The sequence below is a fragment of the Solanum lycopersicum genome, chromosome 10, assembly GCF_036512215.1.
Source record: "Solanum lycopersicum chromosome 10, SLM_r2.1".
Lineage (NCBI taxonomy): Eukaryota > Viridiplantae > Streptophyta > Magnoliopsida > Solanales > Solanaceae > Solanum > Solanum lycopersicum.
Genome location: NC_090809.1, coordinates 14,693,038 through 14,709,459, shown reverse-complemented (window position 1 = coordinate 14,709,459; position 16,422 = coordinate 14,693,038). Strand labels below are relative to the sequence as shown.

General features: G+C 33.9%; 1 protein-coding gene across 1 annotated transcript; it reads left to right on the top strand.

The window, feature by feature from the left end:
* The first annotated feature begins 15,441 nt into the window (after window positions 1–15,441).
* On the top strand, window positions 15,442–15,909 carry LOC104649570 (uncharacterized). The gene has a single exon (XM_010329035.1). The coding sequence runs from the start codon at window positions 15,442–15,444 to the stop codon at window positions 15,907–15,909; it is 468 nt and encodes a 155-aa protein (XP_010327337.1).
* Window positions 15,910–16,422: the final 513 nt, after the last annotated feature.

Genomic DNA, 16,422 nt, shown 5'->3' with positions numbered 1-16,422 from the left:
AAGGTTAATACTATTAAAAATATCATGAACTTACCCATATTGTATTCATTACATATAATTCATCCTCATATTTAGTTACAGGCAGCAGCTATAGACATTAACCATGATCAATTCATATAAAAACTAACCTAACATCAAGATCACAAGTTACAACTCCATATACTAGAAGAACCTAGATTAATTCAAAACAAGCCTTCTTTATTTTTATAATAAAAGATTTATATCCAAAATTCAACCATGGTATTAACCTAAAATAGTAGCTACAAGAACCACAACTTAATTGAAATCTACTTTAGATCATTAAGAAGCCAATGTTACAGTGAATCATCTAAAACTAAGCTAAACATGTTGAAATCTTCATACATTGATCCTCATGAACCCATTACACACAATTCAACATTAATTCACTTAAACAACAGAAGATATAGGAATTCAACGTAATTGAATCATAATTCAATCGATAACAAGTCAAGATCACAACGCCCATGCAAGGCTAAATCGATTTGAGGAAGAAACATGGGTTCATCATGCAATTGGAGTGGAATAACGTTAAAACCACTGTATTAACTTCCATTCATTATGATTTAATAATTCAAAATGTTTTTAGAAAGAACCCATGGCTAGTTTGAAGAAGGAGAACTTTGATCAAAAGTTTCTTTGAAAACATTAAGATTAACTCTCTAGATGGAAGGATAACTAGAGATGACGGATCACCATACCTTTTTCTAGTAGAGAAACTCTAAAATGATGATTCATCCATGGAAAACCCATCTTAAATCTTTTCTTGAGTTTCACCAACAAAAATGGTTTTAGAGAGAACATTTTGGGAGGGAAGAGCTCAAAACATGTGAGTTGATTTTAGAATGGGTTGATCACTTTGTAGATGAATTATATAAACCTAAAAATTAACTAAATAAAACTACTATAGTCAGGTTAGGACGTGGGGTAAATTTCCCATTCACCCCTTAAATGAAACAGACACAACCTACAACTTACAGTGCACGACGGAGGCAATGACGAGACATCATGTTGTCAAGGTCCGTGCCTGGATTCCGTCGACTAGAACTTACCTGAACTTTTGTCTTGTGACCTAACCCAGGCAAGTGAAAGTCGATGAGACCTGCTCGATGGGCCGTTGGTGGACCAACGATCCGTCATTGGGTCCGTCAATGGACACTACCCAGGCAGTGTCTTCGACAGCCTTGGGTCCTTCTTTTGGGGCCTCTTGTGGGTTCCTTTAGAAGTCGTACTCATACATTTACAACGTGAATACAAACCTTAACAAGTTATAGACCTTCCACATAAATTTCATCCAAAACAAACACTTACAAGATGTCCAAACAGGTCAAGCCCCATCAAGACACACGTTGAACATCTTAAGGGCTATCTTTTGAACGCCTTGGACGTTTGACCTCCAAACTGCTCAAAGTTTCATATAGTATAATTTAACATAATTATAAACCATTTAAAGACTTTATAAACTCATTTCAAACAAATTTAAGCATGCATAGAGACATGAGGCACATAAGCGACTAGTCGTCGGGTGTCTTGGCCGTCCATTGACGTTCGATTTCCAGATCACTTTAAACTTTGCACACTTCGTCTAAACCATATAATAAGACAGTTTAGAACCTTATAAACTTAAAACAAACATGTTAGGCTCTCGAAACCTTATCTCATTTTTGGGATCTTACAATATCCCCACTTGGGAACATCATCCTCTAATGACACTTAGAACACTTTAATCACAACAAATACTTCAAAGCATCCTAGAGCAGTTCATCTTAATTATAACATCATAACATAGAGGTTGATGTACCAAACATTTCAAGGAATACAACTTCACATCATTTAACATTCAATGTACATAAGTAAGCAAAACTTCAATTCACTCACTCTTTAGTACTTCAATAAAAAGTCTATTATCATGTTCAAAGGAAGAACACCCTCCTCCTAATCATAACATGGTCATTGCAACTTAATTCATTAAGAGAAAATCTTGAAAGACCACACATAGGCAGATTACAACATATACTCAATGTTACTCAAGCACTCATGCTTCAATGCACATAAGCTTGAGTTAGTTGAATCACAAAGATCTTTAGTAGTTAGAACTAGTGCCATGAAGGTCATACTCAACCATACCATGCTTAGTTGATTCCATGGAGGAATGTCCTGTTCCTCAACACACTTACATGTATCCTGAATTCACACCTTCGCAAGGTATAAGGTCAATTTTTTTAAAAAAATGAGAAATTCTCAACTTTTGAAACCAAGACATGAGCATGTATTCTTGAGAGTGAAGTCTAAAGGGTAGATCACATCAAATACATCACAAAAATTATGAAACCATTTCACAAAGTTTCATTTTCTAACTAGTACTCACCCTTACAGTAGGCCTCATTTTAGAAAAATAACACAATATATAGGCACACACATGAACACTTATCTAAACATGCTTTAATTTTCAAGAGTGAACCTAAAATTATGCATTTCAAATCATAAGTGTCACATAGTTTTTAAGACAGTCAACATATTTCATTATAAAAGAGACTCAATTTCCATTATAAGGCTAAACAATTTACCTCACAAATTACTATACCAAATTCCTTTTCTTATCTCATGAAGTCAAATGCACAACTAGCATATCTAGACGTATTACATATGAGAAAACATGGATTTTTATCAAAAATTTTGTTTCATGCACTTGGAACATTCATAATATCTTCAAGTTAATGTCAATCAATACCTATCAAACATATAAGGTCATGAAATTCATACTTTCTGCAAAATTCTTATGCATGAACTAGCTTACTAAGAATTCATTATTTTAAAGTTCAAATAAGAATAGAAGGACAAGGTAGACAATTTGTACAACCTTATTACTCAATCACTATCCCCCACTTAGGGTAAGTCCAATTAATAGAAACTTAACCCAACCTTAAAAGGATATTTAACTAAACAACCTTCATTTTCATCACTTAAAGTGATTACTTCTTTAGAGGGAATTTACAGTAAGTTAACATAGTAACACCAAGGTATTCTAAGCCTTATACCCTAGGCAATTTATCAACAATTATCAAGTTAGGTCATCTTATTCAACCACATAAGGTTTATATACAATACAATTGATACCAAGGTCATACATCATTAATGGAAACAATATAGGATACTTAGTCTTAAGGACTCTTTCTTTTATTTCAACATTAAAGTAAGGTAACTTCTAGGTCAATCAAACCCACCTCATCACCCTACACATATAAGATTAATACCCTTAACTCTAGGGAGATACCAATTCCACAACATGAAGGGACTCAAAACACAATAAGAAGTTAGAAACAATGCTATGACTCATCATGCGATAACCCTCTCCTTCTTCATTCCAAATAACAATACTACTTTTCACATTCATTATCATGTTCATATACATCAATCCTACACACATTTCGACTACATCAAATCAAAGAACAATTTAGTTGATTCTCCAAAAATGTTACAGTAAGTTGCCTAGCTTTATAGTAAGCATGCTTCTAAATATCCAAAAATGCAACATTTAGACAATTGAGGGGACAAGCATGACAATATAAGATATAAAGATTTACCAACTCATCCTTCATAAGCATTCTTACTATCATCACAACTAGGATCAAGTCTTTACAAAGGACTCCAATTTATAGTAGCAAATCATCAAGTACCACTTATATACAAAGGAAAACAATTCACACTTTTAAACAAATATTATCTCAAGTTCAAATAATAGTATTAGGATACAAACATATAATGTCATATAGTAATACGACATTCCAAAAGAATTCACTTTAACCATAATAACTTTCAACATGCTTTAACTATATCATGACATACATTTCTCAAAATATGACATGTTATTTCACGTAAGTTTCATATATAGACATAATTGGCATCACATCATTAAATAAGCCAAAAGTCATCTTCACAGATACTCATTCAAACCATAAAACAAAGATAAGCATTTAAGATCACCTTTTCTCCATCAAACATAGAGACAATCTCATCCAAGCAATTACATCTAAAAGATCACCGGATAAGAAAATATAAGAGATATATCTTATAGATTTATGTTCTATGACACGATATGAGAATGATGAAGAAGTGAAACTCTATAGTCCTATAGCCTCTCGTACCATTTGATGTGTCGCGTTGGTCCCTCAATAGTCTGTTGACCTAGGGCGTCGATTGGACCAGTGAGTTCAAATATTCCATGCTCCATTTGAATCTAAGTATCCACCAATGATAACCTACCAACAGTCCGTTGTCTTAGTGATGGTCCGTTGGTGAAGGTCCGTCGGTGAGGCCTGCAAAATCTATGAAGCTGCTGCCAACTTGGGGTGCTTTATGTAAATACACCCTATGTCTTTTAGACCCTAGGTGGATAATTTTAGTGTTTTTAGGTTATATTAAAATAGTTTTAACCCCTATACCTAGAAATGGCCCCTCTCTTCCAAATATTCAAACTCTCTCTCTTAAAGACAAACTATCTCAAGACTCCATTGAAATCTAGAGGTGAAGGAAGGATAGGAGGGCTGGTTGGACGTGTCTCTTCATAAAAAAATCTAGTATTTTTATTCCTTGAGTGAGTTATGGTATCCATTCTTTAATATCTTTTCATTCAAGAAGCCAACTTCCAAAAAGGGTTTCTAAACTAGAACTCGTTCTAACTTTGATTTCTAGTAGGGGTCTTTTTGTATTTAAGTTTTAATGGTTTAAATGTATTTAGTATTGGTTGAATTGATGATTTTGATGTTAAAACTCTAATGGAACTCAGATTTATGTATACTCCAAATTTTGGCTTGAAATTGGATTATGTGAGTATGATTTGAGTAGAGTATGAACTTGGGTCTTATTGTATTTGTCATGTTGGTGTATCTACTTCCCTAAGGGCCTTAATATGGTGAAATATTGATAAATTGATTATGATTGATCATGGTTTGCATTGATGTTGAGTTGCTTTCATTGAGTGGTATGGTCCATCTTATGGATGGCGGTGCTAATTGAGGAACTTGATATTATTTAGTGTGTTTGAAAATGTAATATTGAAAGTCTAACATGTGAAATGAAGAGACATTGGAAATGGGTCTTGTATTATGTTTTGGTGTAGTTTGAATTGCATGCCTGACCTAGTTTAAGTCTAAATGAAGTATATGATTATGAGAAACATGTAATATGTGTAACTTGATGAACCAAGGTTAAAGTATGTGTAGAACTTGATGAAAATTAAATGACTCTTATATGCAAGGTGTGGACATGTACACACACACACTTTAAATAATGTATTATACCAAGTTGAGTAAAAAGGGGAATCTTGAGGTTGACACACTTCGTGAGTTGAGATGTGGTGTCTAGTAGAAACCTCTTCATTCCTAGTGAGCTTTCTATGATAAACTACTATGTTAAGAAATCTGTGGGGAGTTATGACTAGCATCGAGAGGATATGAAGGAGAGGTGGATTACACTTCGTGAGTTGAGATGTTTTATTTCTAAAGTACCTCTTGAGATGAGTACTCCTCGTTAAGCAACCAAACATAAGAGTCTTCAAGTTGTAGGAGTTGATTAGGAAAAAGTTTAAACTTCATGTTGGCAGGACTACTGTGAGAAGAGCAAGAGATAAATTGGTGAAAGATATAATGGGTGATCATGTTCTGGAATTTGGATGGATACTTGATTACAAGGATGAATTGTTGATGACCAATCCACGGAGCAGTTGTGTTATGAGAGTTGGTTAACCTGATGCAGAAGGAAAATCAATATTTCAAAGATTTTACATTTGTTTTGATGCTTTAAAGAAGGCATGTATACAATGTAGGAGGTGCATAGTCTTAGAGGGTTGTTTTTTTTAAGGGGTTTGTAAAGGCTAACTGTTAGTTGTTGTGTCCAGGGATGGTAACAATCAAATGTTGCGACTTGCTTGGGCAGTAGTTGAAAAGGAGAACAAACACACATGGACCATGTTTGTGAAGTGCATAACGGATGATCTGGGAATTGGAAATGGTGAAGGTCTCACATTGATTACAGACATGCAACATGTATGTAAACTTATATTTTGTAATTTTGAATTTTTATATGCAATTGCATTGTGACCTAATCATGCTCTATTGCAGGGAATGTCAGTAGCAATTATAAATGTACTAACTAAGTGTGAACATAGAATGTGTGCTAGGCATATATTAGTTAATTGGGCTAAGGATTGAATGGGTCTTCAAAGAAGACAACAATTTTGGAAGATAGATAAGAGTACATTTGAGTCTCAATTAAGGTATAACGTAGAGAATATGAAGTAGTTAGATCCAGAAAAAAATGATGGATAGCTTAATGTACTATAACATTAATTTTGGTGCAAAGTTTACTTAAATACAGAAGTAAAGTGTGACTTTGTAGACAACAACATTTCTGAGTGTTTTCATTCATGGATCTTGGCTGCTAGACACAAGACCGTCATTACTATGCTTGAGGAAATAAGAGTGAAGATGATGACAAGAATAGGCAGTTTAAGGGAGTTTCTTAGTACTTGGAAGTGTAATTTCTCTCCAATGTCTTTGAAGGTTTTAGAAGAGAACATTAGTAGGTCTATGGATGTTCCATTCAATTCAATGGAGCTACTGGATTTGAAGTTAAAGAAGGGCTTTGTCAACACAATATGGATATTGCTAGGGGAACGTCTAGTTGTAGGGTGTGGCAATTAAGGGGCATACCATGTGCACATGTTGTAGCTAAATTATACTTTAAGAAGTTGTCTCTTTATGACTATATAGACAACTGCTACACCAAGGAAACTTACTTGAGAACTTCTGCCAGTGTTATTGAACCACTAACAAACTTGGAGATGTCGCCAGTTTCTGCTAACCCCATTGTTGAGCCCCCAGAATCAAAAACATGCTTGGTAGGCCACCTAAGGCTAGAAGGAAAGAAGTTGGAGAAACTAAGAAATCAGGGAAGCTTCTTAGGACTAGACTTGAAATGACATGCAATTTATGTGGCGTGAGAGGCCATAACAAAAAAAGGGTGTCCTCAAAGAGAAGGTGTTGGATCATCAACAAGAAAAAGTGCACCAACGCCTACTAAATCAGCAAGAGCAGAACCAACAGGTTCAGGCAAGGGAAAAGGCAAACCATTGGTAATATTTGAAATTTTAATTTTTTTTAATAGTTTATAACTTAATTTAATCTTTTATGTATAGAAAACACCATCAAAAGTTGAGCCTTCAGTAAAGAGGGGAAAAGGAAGACCCAAAAAAATATCACCAGTAGCACCTAGTGCACCTTCCCCACCTACTGCACCTACTGATTTTCCTGCATCCTCTTATGCTCGTACTACATATCATACATCATCTTCAATATATGGTTATACTAAAAGAGGAAGAGGTAGGGGCAGGGGAAACACATCTCCAGAGAAAAGACCAAGAGTCATGGGAATGGGATGTTCCAAGAGGCAAATGGCTTCAAAGTCATAAAATGTGAGTCTTTGATTTATGTTAAGAACTTAATCCTAGTTTAATTAAACATTTTAAATATTGATATAGTCCTAATTTTACTATAGCCTGGTATGCCATGTAGTAAAATCTACTCTACTTGACAAGAAAGAGTGACAAGATCATCTGATGTAACTGGTGACATTAGTTATACACCAAGTGATACAACTAAGCTGAAATGGAATGACAAAGCAGCAATCTCAATGATCAAGCTTCATGAGCTTATAGAGAAGCAATGAAACAAGACAATAGGAAGTAGTTCAAGTCAAAATAACACTTCTTCAAAATCAAACATTCCATGAAAATTGTAGTGAGTTGATGTATTTAAGCACTTTTAAGTTAATGACATGCTATTTTGGATGTTTGTTGGTAGATGTTGCCGTATGTGAGGCCTTATGAACATGAATTTTATTTTGGTAAATTCTGCCTTGTGTGAGGCGTTATTTTGTTAAACTCTGCCTTATGTGAGGCCCCTATGAATTAATATTTATATTGTGTTTTAAAATGGTTTTTGTGTTGTCTATCAAAGTGTATTGGTGTTATTCAGGTGTGCTTACATATGCTGTGTTGGTTATGTGTTACGGATGGATTGTTGCATATCAATTGAAGCTTCAATTGACATCATAGGTACAAGAGATCTCTACGTACAAAATGACACACATACATTAAAAATTTTACTTAAACACAACAATAACAAATCAAAGAGAACTCCAAATATGCTGCACTTTAACTACTGGTTGCTGATGAACATAGCAACAACACAAAAGAACTCCAAATGTGCTGCACTTTAACTAATGGTTGCTGATGAACACAACAACAACACAAATCAAAATACAGAAAATTATCTTCCTATTGAACCTTCCATTGAGTCTCCTCTCCAAAAACAAATTAGAGTTCCTTAAATTGTCAATATGAACCTGTCTAATACGTAATTCTTGCTCCAACTCATTGATTTTATTCACCAATCATGGATGGATAAAAGTTGATCTTGGATTCACTTCTTCTTTGTCCCGCCATCGAAAAAATTTGTAATTTTTCGAAAATGATTCAAATAGGTACATTAGCATTGTCAAAATAAAATGTACCAAAAATAAAAGAGAGAAAAATACATACACCATAACATGGGAAAGACCAAAATCTTCTTCCCGGATTTAATTTCGACCAAGAAGTTTGCAAATTTAGTAAAATTCCGTGTTTGCATCTTATTACAACGTTGAGCATTGGGTTTGATTCATCCATGCAAAGCGTATTCAAGTTTTCATTTGCCATTTTTGATGAATTTGGAGAAAATTCAAACTTCTAATTAGAAATCTAAATAAGAAATTAGATCAGATTACAAACCCTAAATTCAAGATTTCAAGTACAAATGAACATTAACAACTAAATTGTACTTGATTTCGAGAGGATTTCTTGAATTTTTTACTGAAGAAACAAGGATTAATGGTGGGGGAAGAAGAAGTATTGGGTATTTAAAAGTGGGGAAGATGACCGTTGGAGAAGGAAGAAATTTTTTGTCAAGTTATGCTTCAATGCGCCTAGAGGCAGTGACAACACTTCCATGATAGGTCAGCACTTAGGTGGGTAAAAAATAGATAAAAATATAGTTTAGGTGGGTAACGCGATAGCCGTGAAGTTGGAGTGTGTAGTTGGGATTTCGGGTATAGGTTTTGGGGGGGGGGCTTTTGATCATTTTCTCATTACAATTTTAGCAATTTCTTTTGCATCTTTTCAACCCCATTAAGATACCTTAGTATTGGGCCTTTATCCCATATCCTTCAGCTGACCCAATTCCATTAGCCCAACAATTTTATATCAACCTAATGCTTAGAAGCCCTTTCCCTTTAACTCACAGTTTCAGCATCCCATAACCCAACATACAATGCGTACAACATTCCATACACAACAATACACCTACCCACTGTGCAAGTTTTTTTCTTCTTCCTTGCGTTTGAAACTTAACATCTTCTTCAGCGAGAAATCAACAGAAAGAACGCAACAAATAGTTGTATGCCCGACTCATCCACTCCAAACGGCAACAATGTCCTCCATATGCCTGGTCTCTTTTTTTGTTCCTTAACAGTATGATTTGTACGAGAAACAGAACCAAATGGAGAAATCTCGGTGATTCACTCGTCCTGGCGTCAAAATCAACGGATACCATTCTCAAGTCATTGAGAATTGGTACTACTCCAGTTGCACCATCCTCTTTTTCTATGGACCCATCACCTTCGCTGTCCCTATTTCCTCTTTTCGGGGATATCCCACCCCTTTCTCACTGTTGCTTCGAAAAGAGCATTTTGAATTCACATTTCATCACTCGTTACCCTCATTCGACCTTAGTTTTTCTTTCTATATAAAGCTTTCATCCTTACTATTTTAAGGAGGATTTCCATTTAATAATACATGCCTAAAACAACTTCAAAAGTTTAGGGTCAAGAGTTCAAAAAAGAATATAATTTTCACTTTTTCGAGTTCATAGGAATCTAGTGAAGTCAAGGTGGTGGTGGAAGATTCAGTGTTAAGCTCTTGGAGTCTCAATCGTTGCCCTGAAAAAGGGAACACTTCTTCCTTGGCGACATTCTTTTCATTTATTTTCATATTTTAATATTTCGGTGTGTAAAATCTTTGTTTTGTGGTTGACTAGTAGATGTGTGTGTTGAAATTAGGTCTTAGGCCAAACTGACACCCCAAAAGCTATCTCAAAGGGAGGAGCATTTTCCATGCCTTATGAAAGTATTCCCATCTCATTAAGCACCGATGTTATACTTTTGTGATTATTAACACCGCACCTCGCGCCCAATGCTTAGCATCTGGTGCGTTCAATTTATGATTTTGGTAGGCCCTAACATCGGGTGAGACGGACCCTGCTCTAATACCATGTTGAAATTAGGTTTAGGCCTAACTCACACCCCAAAAGCTAGCTCAAAGGGAGGAGGATTGTCCAAGTCTTATAAGGAGTCTACCCATCTCATTAACCACTGATTTAAGAAATTTGTTATTATTTGACAGTATGTTGCTGAGTTTATAATGTTCTTAAGATGATACATGTCCTCGTGTGATTCTATGATTTGGCAGAGTTAAAACTTTGGAAATTTGTATATAATGTTGCTGTTTCTCTGTTCAAGTTTGCTTTGTTATTTTTCCTCTTGTATGCTTGTTTGAAGGTTGCTGAATTCCTATTGCTTCGTTCTCATTTTCTTTAACATCAAAGAGTGCATTTACTCGGTTACTGTTAAGGGCGTTTTGATTTCGAAAATAGGGGAAGATCTTAAACCATTTGTTTGTCGTTTTATTGTTTGTTGTTGTAAGCAGTTGGTTTTCTCCATTTTTTAAAATCCTATGATTGTCTTACTGTCCAACATGCTTTGTTCAGTTTGAGGCTATATTTCTATTTGGTTTAGAGTTTAGTCACAATATTTACCATTTGTATTCGAGTTTTGTCTAATGTAATTTTTTAACAGATTATTCGAGAATGCATAAGTGATATCTTGGTCATTGTTTGGATTTTTCTCCATAAGGTTTGTCGTAATTCCCTTTTAAAATGGTTAACATTTTTTAAGTTATGTTGTTTAGATAAATAGCACTAGGAGTGGGAATTGGATTTCCATCTAGGTTCTTTTTTATCATAATTTGTTCATCACTTTCTTTTCAAACTTTAAAGTACCTCCTCTCTTGGCTCGTGATTAAAATTCAGTGTCTGCATATTTTAGTCTTAATGTGTGTCTCTTTAAAATTTTACTCATAGATTTGTCTTGAAAGTTAGATTGTTATTTTTAAGTTGTTGGGATCATGTAATTTTTAAATATGTTTTATCTAAGTGTGTGAAAAATTTCTTTCCGTTTCAATTCTCTAAATGATTGAGCATGAGATGTGTATTAATTTTTCAAGACTAAATTAATGAAAGGACTGTATAAAGATCAGCTGCAGAACATTAGTGATGCTTTTGATGCCTATGTTCTCTGTTAATACTTGTAGTCTTGAATAAGTTGTATCACAATTATCTCTAATTGAATACATACTTATATATACGAATTGTTAAAATCCTTCACTTATTCCTTTTCCCTTTATTTTTGATACATTTGACAACAATCCAAGTCCATTTTGGACTCATTCCCTGCATTTCGTTTACTTGAGATCCTTATCGAGTGAAGCAAGATACGGGAAAAAATCAAATGACATATTTCAGAGGTTTAAATAGGCTGTATTTTATTTGATAGGAAGTCCAATATTCAGGAAAATTAGTCAAGATATGACCCGTATACATCAGTATACACTCTGTGTATACACAGATTTCATAGGCAAAAATGGGGTCAAAGCCCAATACAATTGCAGCAGCAGCCCAATCAGTTGGGCTGTGAGGGTTAGGGGCCAAGAAAGGCCCAAACTCATTATTTTCTTTCATTGCTTGATTACATTTTACTTGCAAATTGTTTGGTTCGATTTTGTGTTAGGTCTAACCTTTGTTTTGTTTTGGTTTAACTAAATTAAATTCCCCAAAAGATGAACTATAATCTTTATGTTAGTTTATTTTGACAAAATTCATTATTTATCTTTAAAATGGGTTTCATACTTATATAACTGAATTGGTTTAAATTAGTATTTAAAAACATATCAAATAAATTTTAATCTATCTAATTTAGTAAAATCTAAATCGCTTGAAATTTATTACAAATATTTCAATTAATATCCTCTTTTATTAAAATTTTTTTAAAATGTTCTTTGTTTAACTATTTCCTCGAGTTAATTACTTTTCTAAAAAATAGTCAAATGCCTTAAAAACCTTCTTGAAGCGTAAATAAGAACCTCTTACCCATAAAGATTTAATCCGTTAAACTCTTTTTAAATTAAGTTTTCTTAATTTCTTTAAAAAATTAAATGGAGACTCTTTTCTAAGTATTTTTCTTAAAATGTTTTATACTTAAAACATTTCAAAAGAGATTTTTCTAAAAACAGTAAAATAACGACATAACAATTATAGCTTGTTAAGAGTTGTTATAGTTGAATGGAGTCCTCTTGGGGAATGATAGGTTTTTTATTGTTATGTATGGTGATAGAAAAATGTGATATTATAGGCTTGAACTGTTTTGGAGAAAATGTAGTTAATAGTGAAAGATGAATGTTGCCTTGTTATATATGTAGTATTTCATAGTTGTCCTTGTGTAGATTGGAGTCTTTGTATAGGCTTAATCCTAAGAAGGGAAGGTAGTGTGCTTACCTTGTAAGGTGATTATTAAGTATGCTAGTTAATGAAAGAATCCTTATGACTAGTTGATGAGTCCATGTATGAACCTATTTTAAGAGTGGGGAAAAGGGGAAGAAAGGGTTTTATTCCATAAGTGGGGATTATGTTTGACTCTGAAGTTGACTTAGAGGGATGTATGACAAATATCTACACACATGTTTTGAATGGATTGGAACACAATCATATGAAATTCATGACTATTTTTTGACTTATCTAACGTCTTAAATCTAAAGATAACCTATCAAGTATCAATTGATCACACTTTTTGATAAAAGAAAATGAAATATTTTATCAAATGTGCTAATAGAACATTGTGTTTCAATCAACACATTGAAAAGATCCATGAAGACCTAATCTCCCCTCCAAGAAAAAGGGAAAAAAACAAGAAGGAACAAAATGCAAAAAAGTCGAAGTTCATACAATAATTTTGACCATGAGAAGAACAATAGAAAAGTGTGGCACAACAAGGAGCATAACTGAATATTGATCGTAGAACAATCTTTTAGATTTAGTATACTACAATACTTCACTTGTTTTTAAAAATTGAACCCCCGAGTCATTACTTATTGACCTCATAATCAAGCTGAATCACACATTATGAATTTTTTTTAATTTGTTGGTGATATAGTTATTGTAGAATTATATTCAACCTCTATGAAAAGTCAAACATAATGCTTTCATATGTCCATGAAACCAGTCATGATAGGAGGGGATGAGTTTTGATTGTCATGCTAATATGATTGATTCTCCTGAACAAAAACTTTTATATTACAAGTGAGCGTAAATATACATATTTAATAATTTTTTATCATCAAAAGAAAACACAATTTTGCAGTTCCACTTAGTAATGAAAATTACATATAAAATATCTTATGAGTTAAATAGTTCTCTAGTTAATTGACTTTAATCCACATAGGGGACAATACATTGTTCCAGTCAATCGTACAACAAAAAGTATAAAAGGCTCATGCGTAATATTAGACATTTACAAAAGTGATTAAAGTTAACTTTAGATGCCTGCCCTACAATCTTATGCATGAAAAAGTTAATAATAGATAAATGGACATCATGTTGTACAACATAATAAATGAATCAAGCAAAAAGAATTCACGAAAACAATAAGGAAGAAACATTTGTTGGATTACTTCCTGGAAGAAACTTTTGGATTAGCTAGCTGGTTTAACTTCTTATTACTGCTACTTCTCCCTGTTGAGAAACTCTACTTTGAACTGCTCTCTTATCCTTTCTCTTTGGTCTGTAACTAGGGATTTTTTTTTAAAAAAGTGACATTAAGGTTTCAAAATAAATGGGTGGTGACATTAGTCTTAAGTATTGGGTGTAGGTGATAATTATGTGACTAATGATTAAGTATTGTGGAGTTGCCCTCAAGTTTATAAGTTGACAGTTTGGTCCACTAAATTAAATGAAGGGTAAAAGGGTAATTTCACAATATCGTAATTTAACCTACTTTTGTTTGGAATTAAATGAGGGATAAAATGATAAATTGACTATACCAAACATAATTTAACCAATTTTGGTAGGAAATATCTAGCCAAAAGAGGAAATCAAAGCTTTTCCCCCGCCTCCATCCGTCGTATTCGTCCTCTTCTTCTTCTTCTTCTTCTTCTACTTATTCTTATTCTTCTACTCTCGTCTTTTCTTGCTTGCTTGCCTTTCTTCCTGCTCTCTTCATTTTCCTCCTCTTCTTCTTCTTATTTTCATACATTGTGGGTCTTCGCTGTTAGTGCTTGTGAATTCTTCTTCTTGAATCAGTGTTTTACCTAATCTGTAACTGGTGGACCAAATTTCGTTTTATTTCAACCGGAATTACTTCATAAGCGATTGGGTTATACACCATTGTTTGTTGTATATAAAATTAATAGTTATTTAAGATCAATTCATTATCATCTAATTTGGTACCTGCAATTTTTTCAATAATTTGCATTCGTGTTTCCAACATATTATTATATATGTTGTAACAGTTGACTATTATAACATATTATAGTCATATGTAGCAACATAATTGTTATTTTTCACAACAGAACAGTCATATGTAGCAACATATGACTTACATCTCACCAAAGAATAGTTATATGTTGCTACATATGATATAACTAAATACTGTTGCCACATGTGATTTATTTTTTACAAAAGAAAGTCATATGTAGAAATATATGACTTACATCTCGCCACAAAATAGTCATATGTTGCAGCATATGATATAACTAAAAAATTATTGCCGCATGTGATTTATTTTTCACAATTGAACAGTCATATGTAGCAAGATATGACTTATATATCACCACATAATAGTCATATGTTGCTACATATCATATAACTAAAAAATGTTGTCACAAGTGATTTATTTTTCACAACAGAACAGTCATATGTCATATGTAGATATGACTTAAATATCGTCACAAAATAGTCATGTGTTGCTACATATGATATAACTAAAAAATGTAGCCACATGTGATTTATAAAGAAGCAAAGGCGTACGATATATGTGAGTTCAATGACCATTTCAATCAAATAAGAGATTTGGTACCAAAGGTTGCTGAAGCTTTTGAACGAATTGTATTCCACACATGGAGTAGGGCATTTTGCCCGGGAAATAGGTACCATCTCAATTTAGTTTATTTTGACTTTATATGTTTTGTTTGATTATTATCTGTTGTTGTTTAGATATAACATTATGACATCAAACCTCGCGGAATCGGTGAATACTATGTTTGATGTTGTAAGAGAATTTCTCATTGTCGCTCTATTTGAGGAAATAAGCAGGAGATTTGCATTGTTATTTCACCAAAGGCGTATGGAACTGGTGCACTACGCAAATAGATTTGTTCCTTCAATTGAAAAAGACATATCAGAGTATGTCAACGCGGGCAACAAGTTGTTGGCCCATCAAATCGCTAACTACAAGTTCAGTGTCACTGGGCATGGAGATGTTGCTACTGTGGATCTACAAAGAAGAACTTGTACTTGTAGAATTTTTGATTTGGACAAAATACCTTGTCCACATGCCATGACAGCGATTCGATGCCAACATGGTGCCGATTTTGGAAATCAGATTTACCTGTACTCCTCTCCATATTATTCAGTGGAAAAATACATAATGGCATATTGTCAAGAAATTCACCCGGTGCCAAATGAAGTGTAACAACATGTTTAGTCGGTTCGAGCAGTAGAATTATTTTTGATAAAAACTGACTGGGTCGACCGATCACGCGACGGACCATCATGGTCACAACGGACCGTGATGGACTCCGTCGTCCCATACTTGTATAATTTCTTCTGCTGCTCTCCTCATTACCCTAGACGACAGGTAGGACGAACCGTCATAGGCACAACGGTCCGTCGAGCGTCTCCGTTCCAAAACACTTCAACTCTTGGAATATGGGTACGGGGATCGATTCTCTGAACTTTGTGAACCTGCAGGACGGATCGTCATAGATACGACGGACCTTCACAAGCTGCGTAACCCCGACTTAGTAAGACGTCCGCTAAAAGTTTTAAAGGGGTGTTTCGAACTATTCATGATTATAATTATTAAATTAGTGAGGTAAGTTTAATAATTTATGTAGTTGGGGATTAAAGAAGATTATAGGGAATAAATAGTGGGTTAGTTTATCATAATTGCTTATATGATAATTAGGGTAAAGGAAAAAGAATC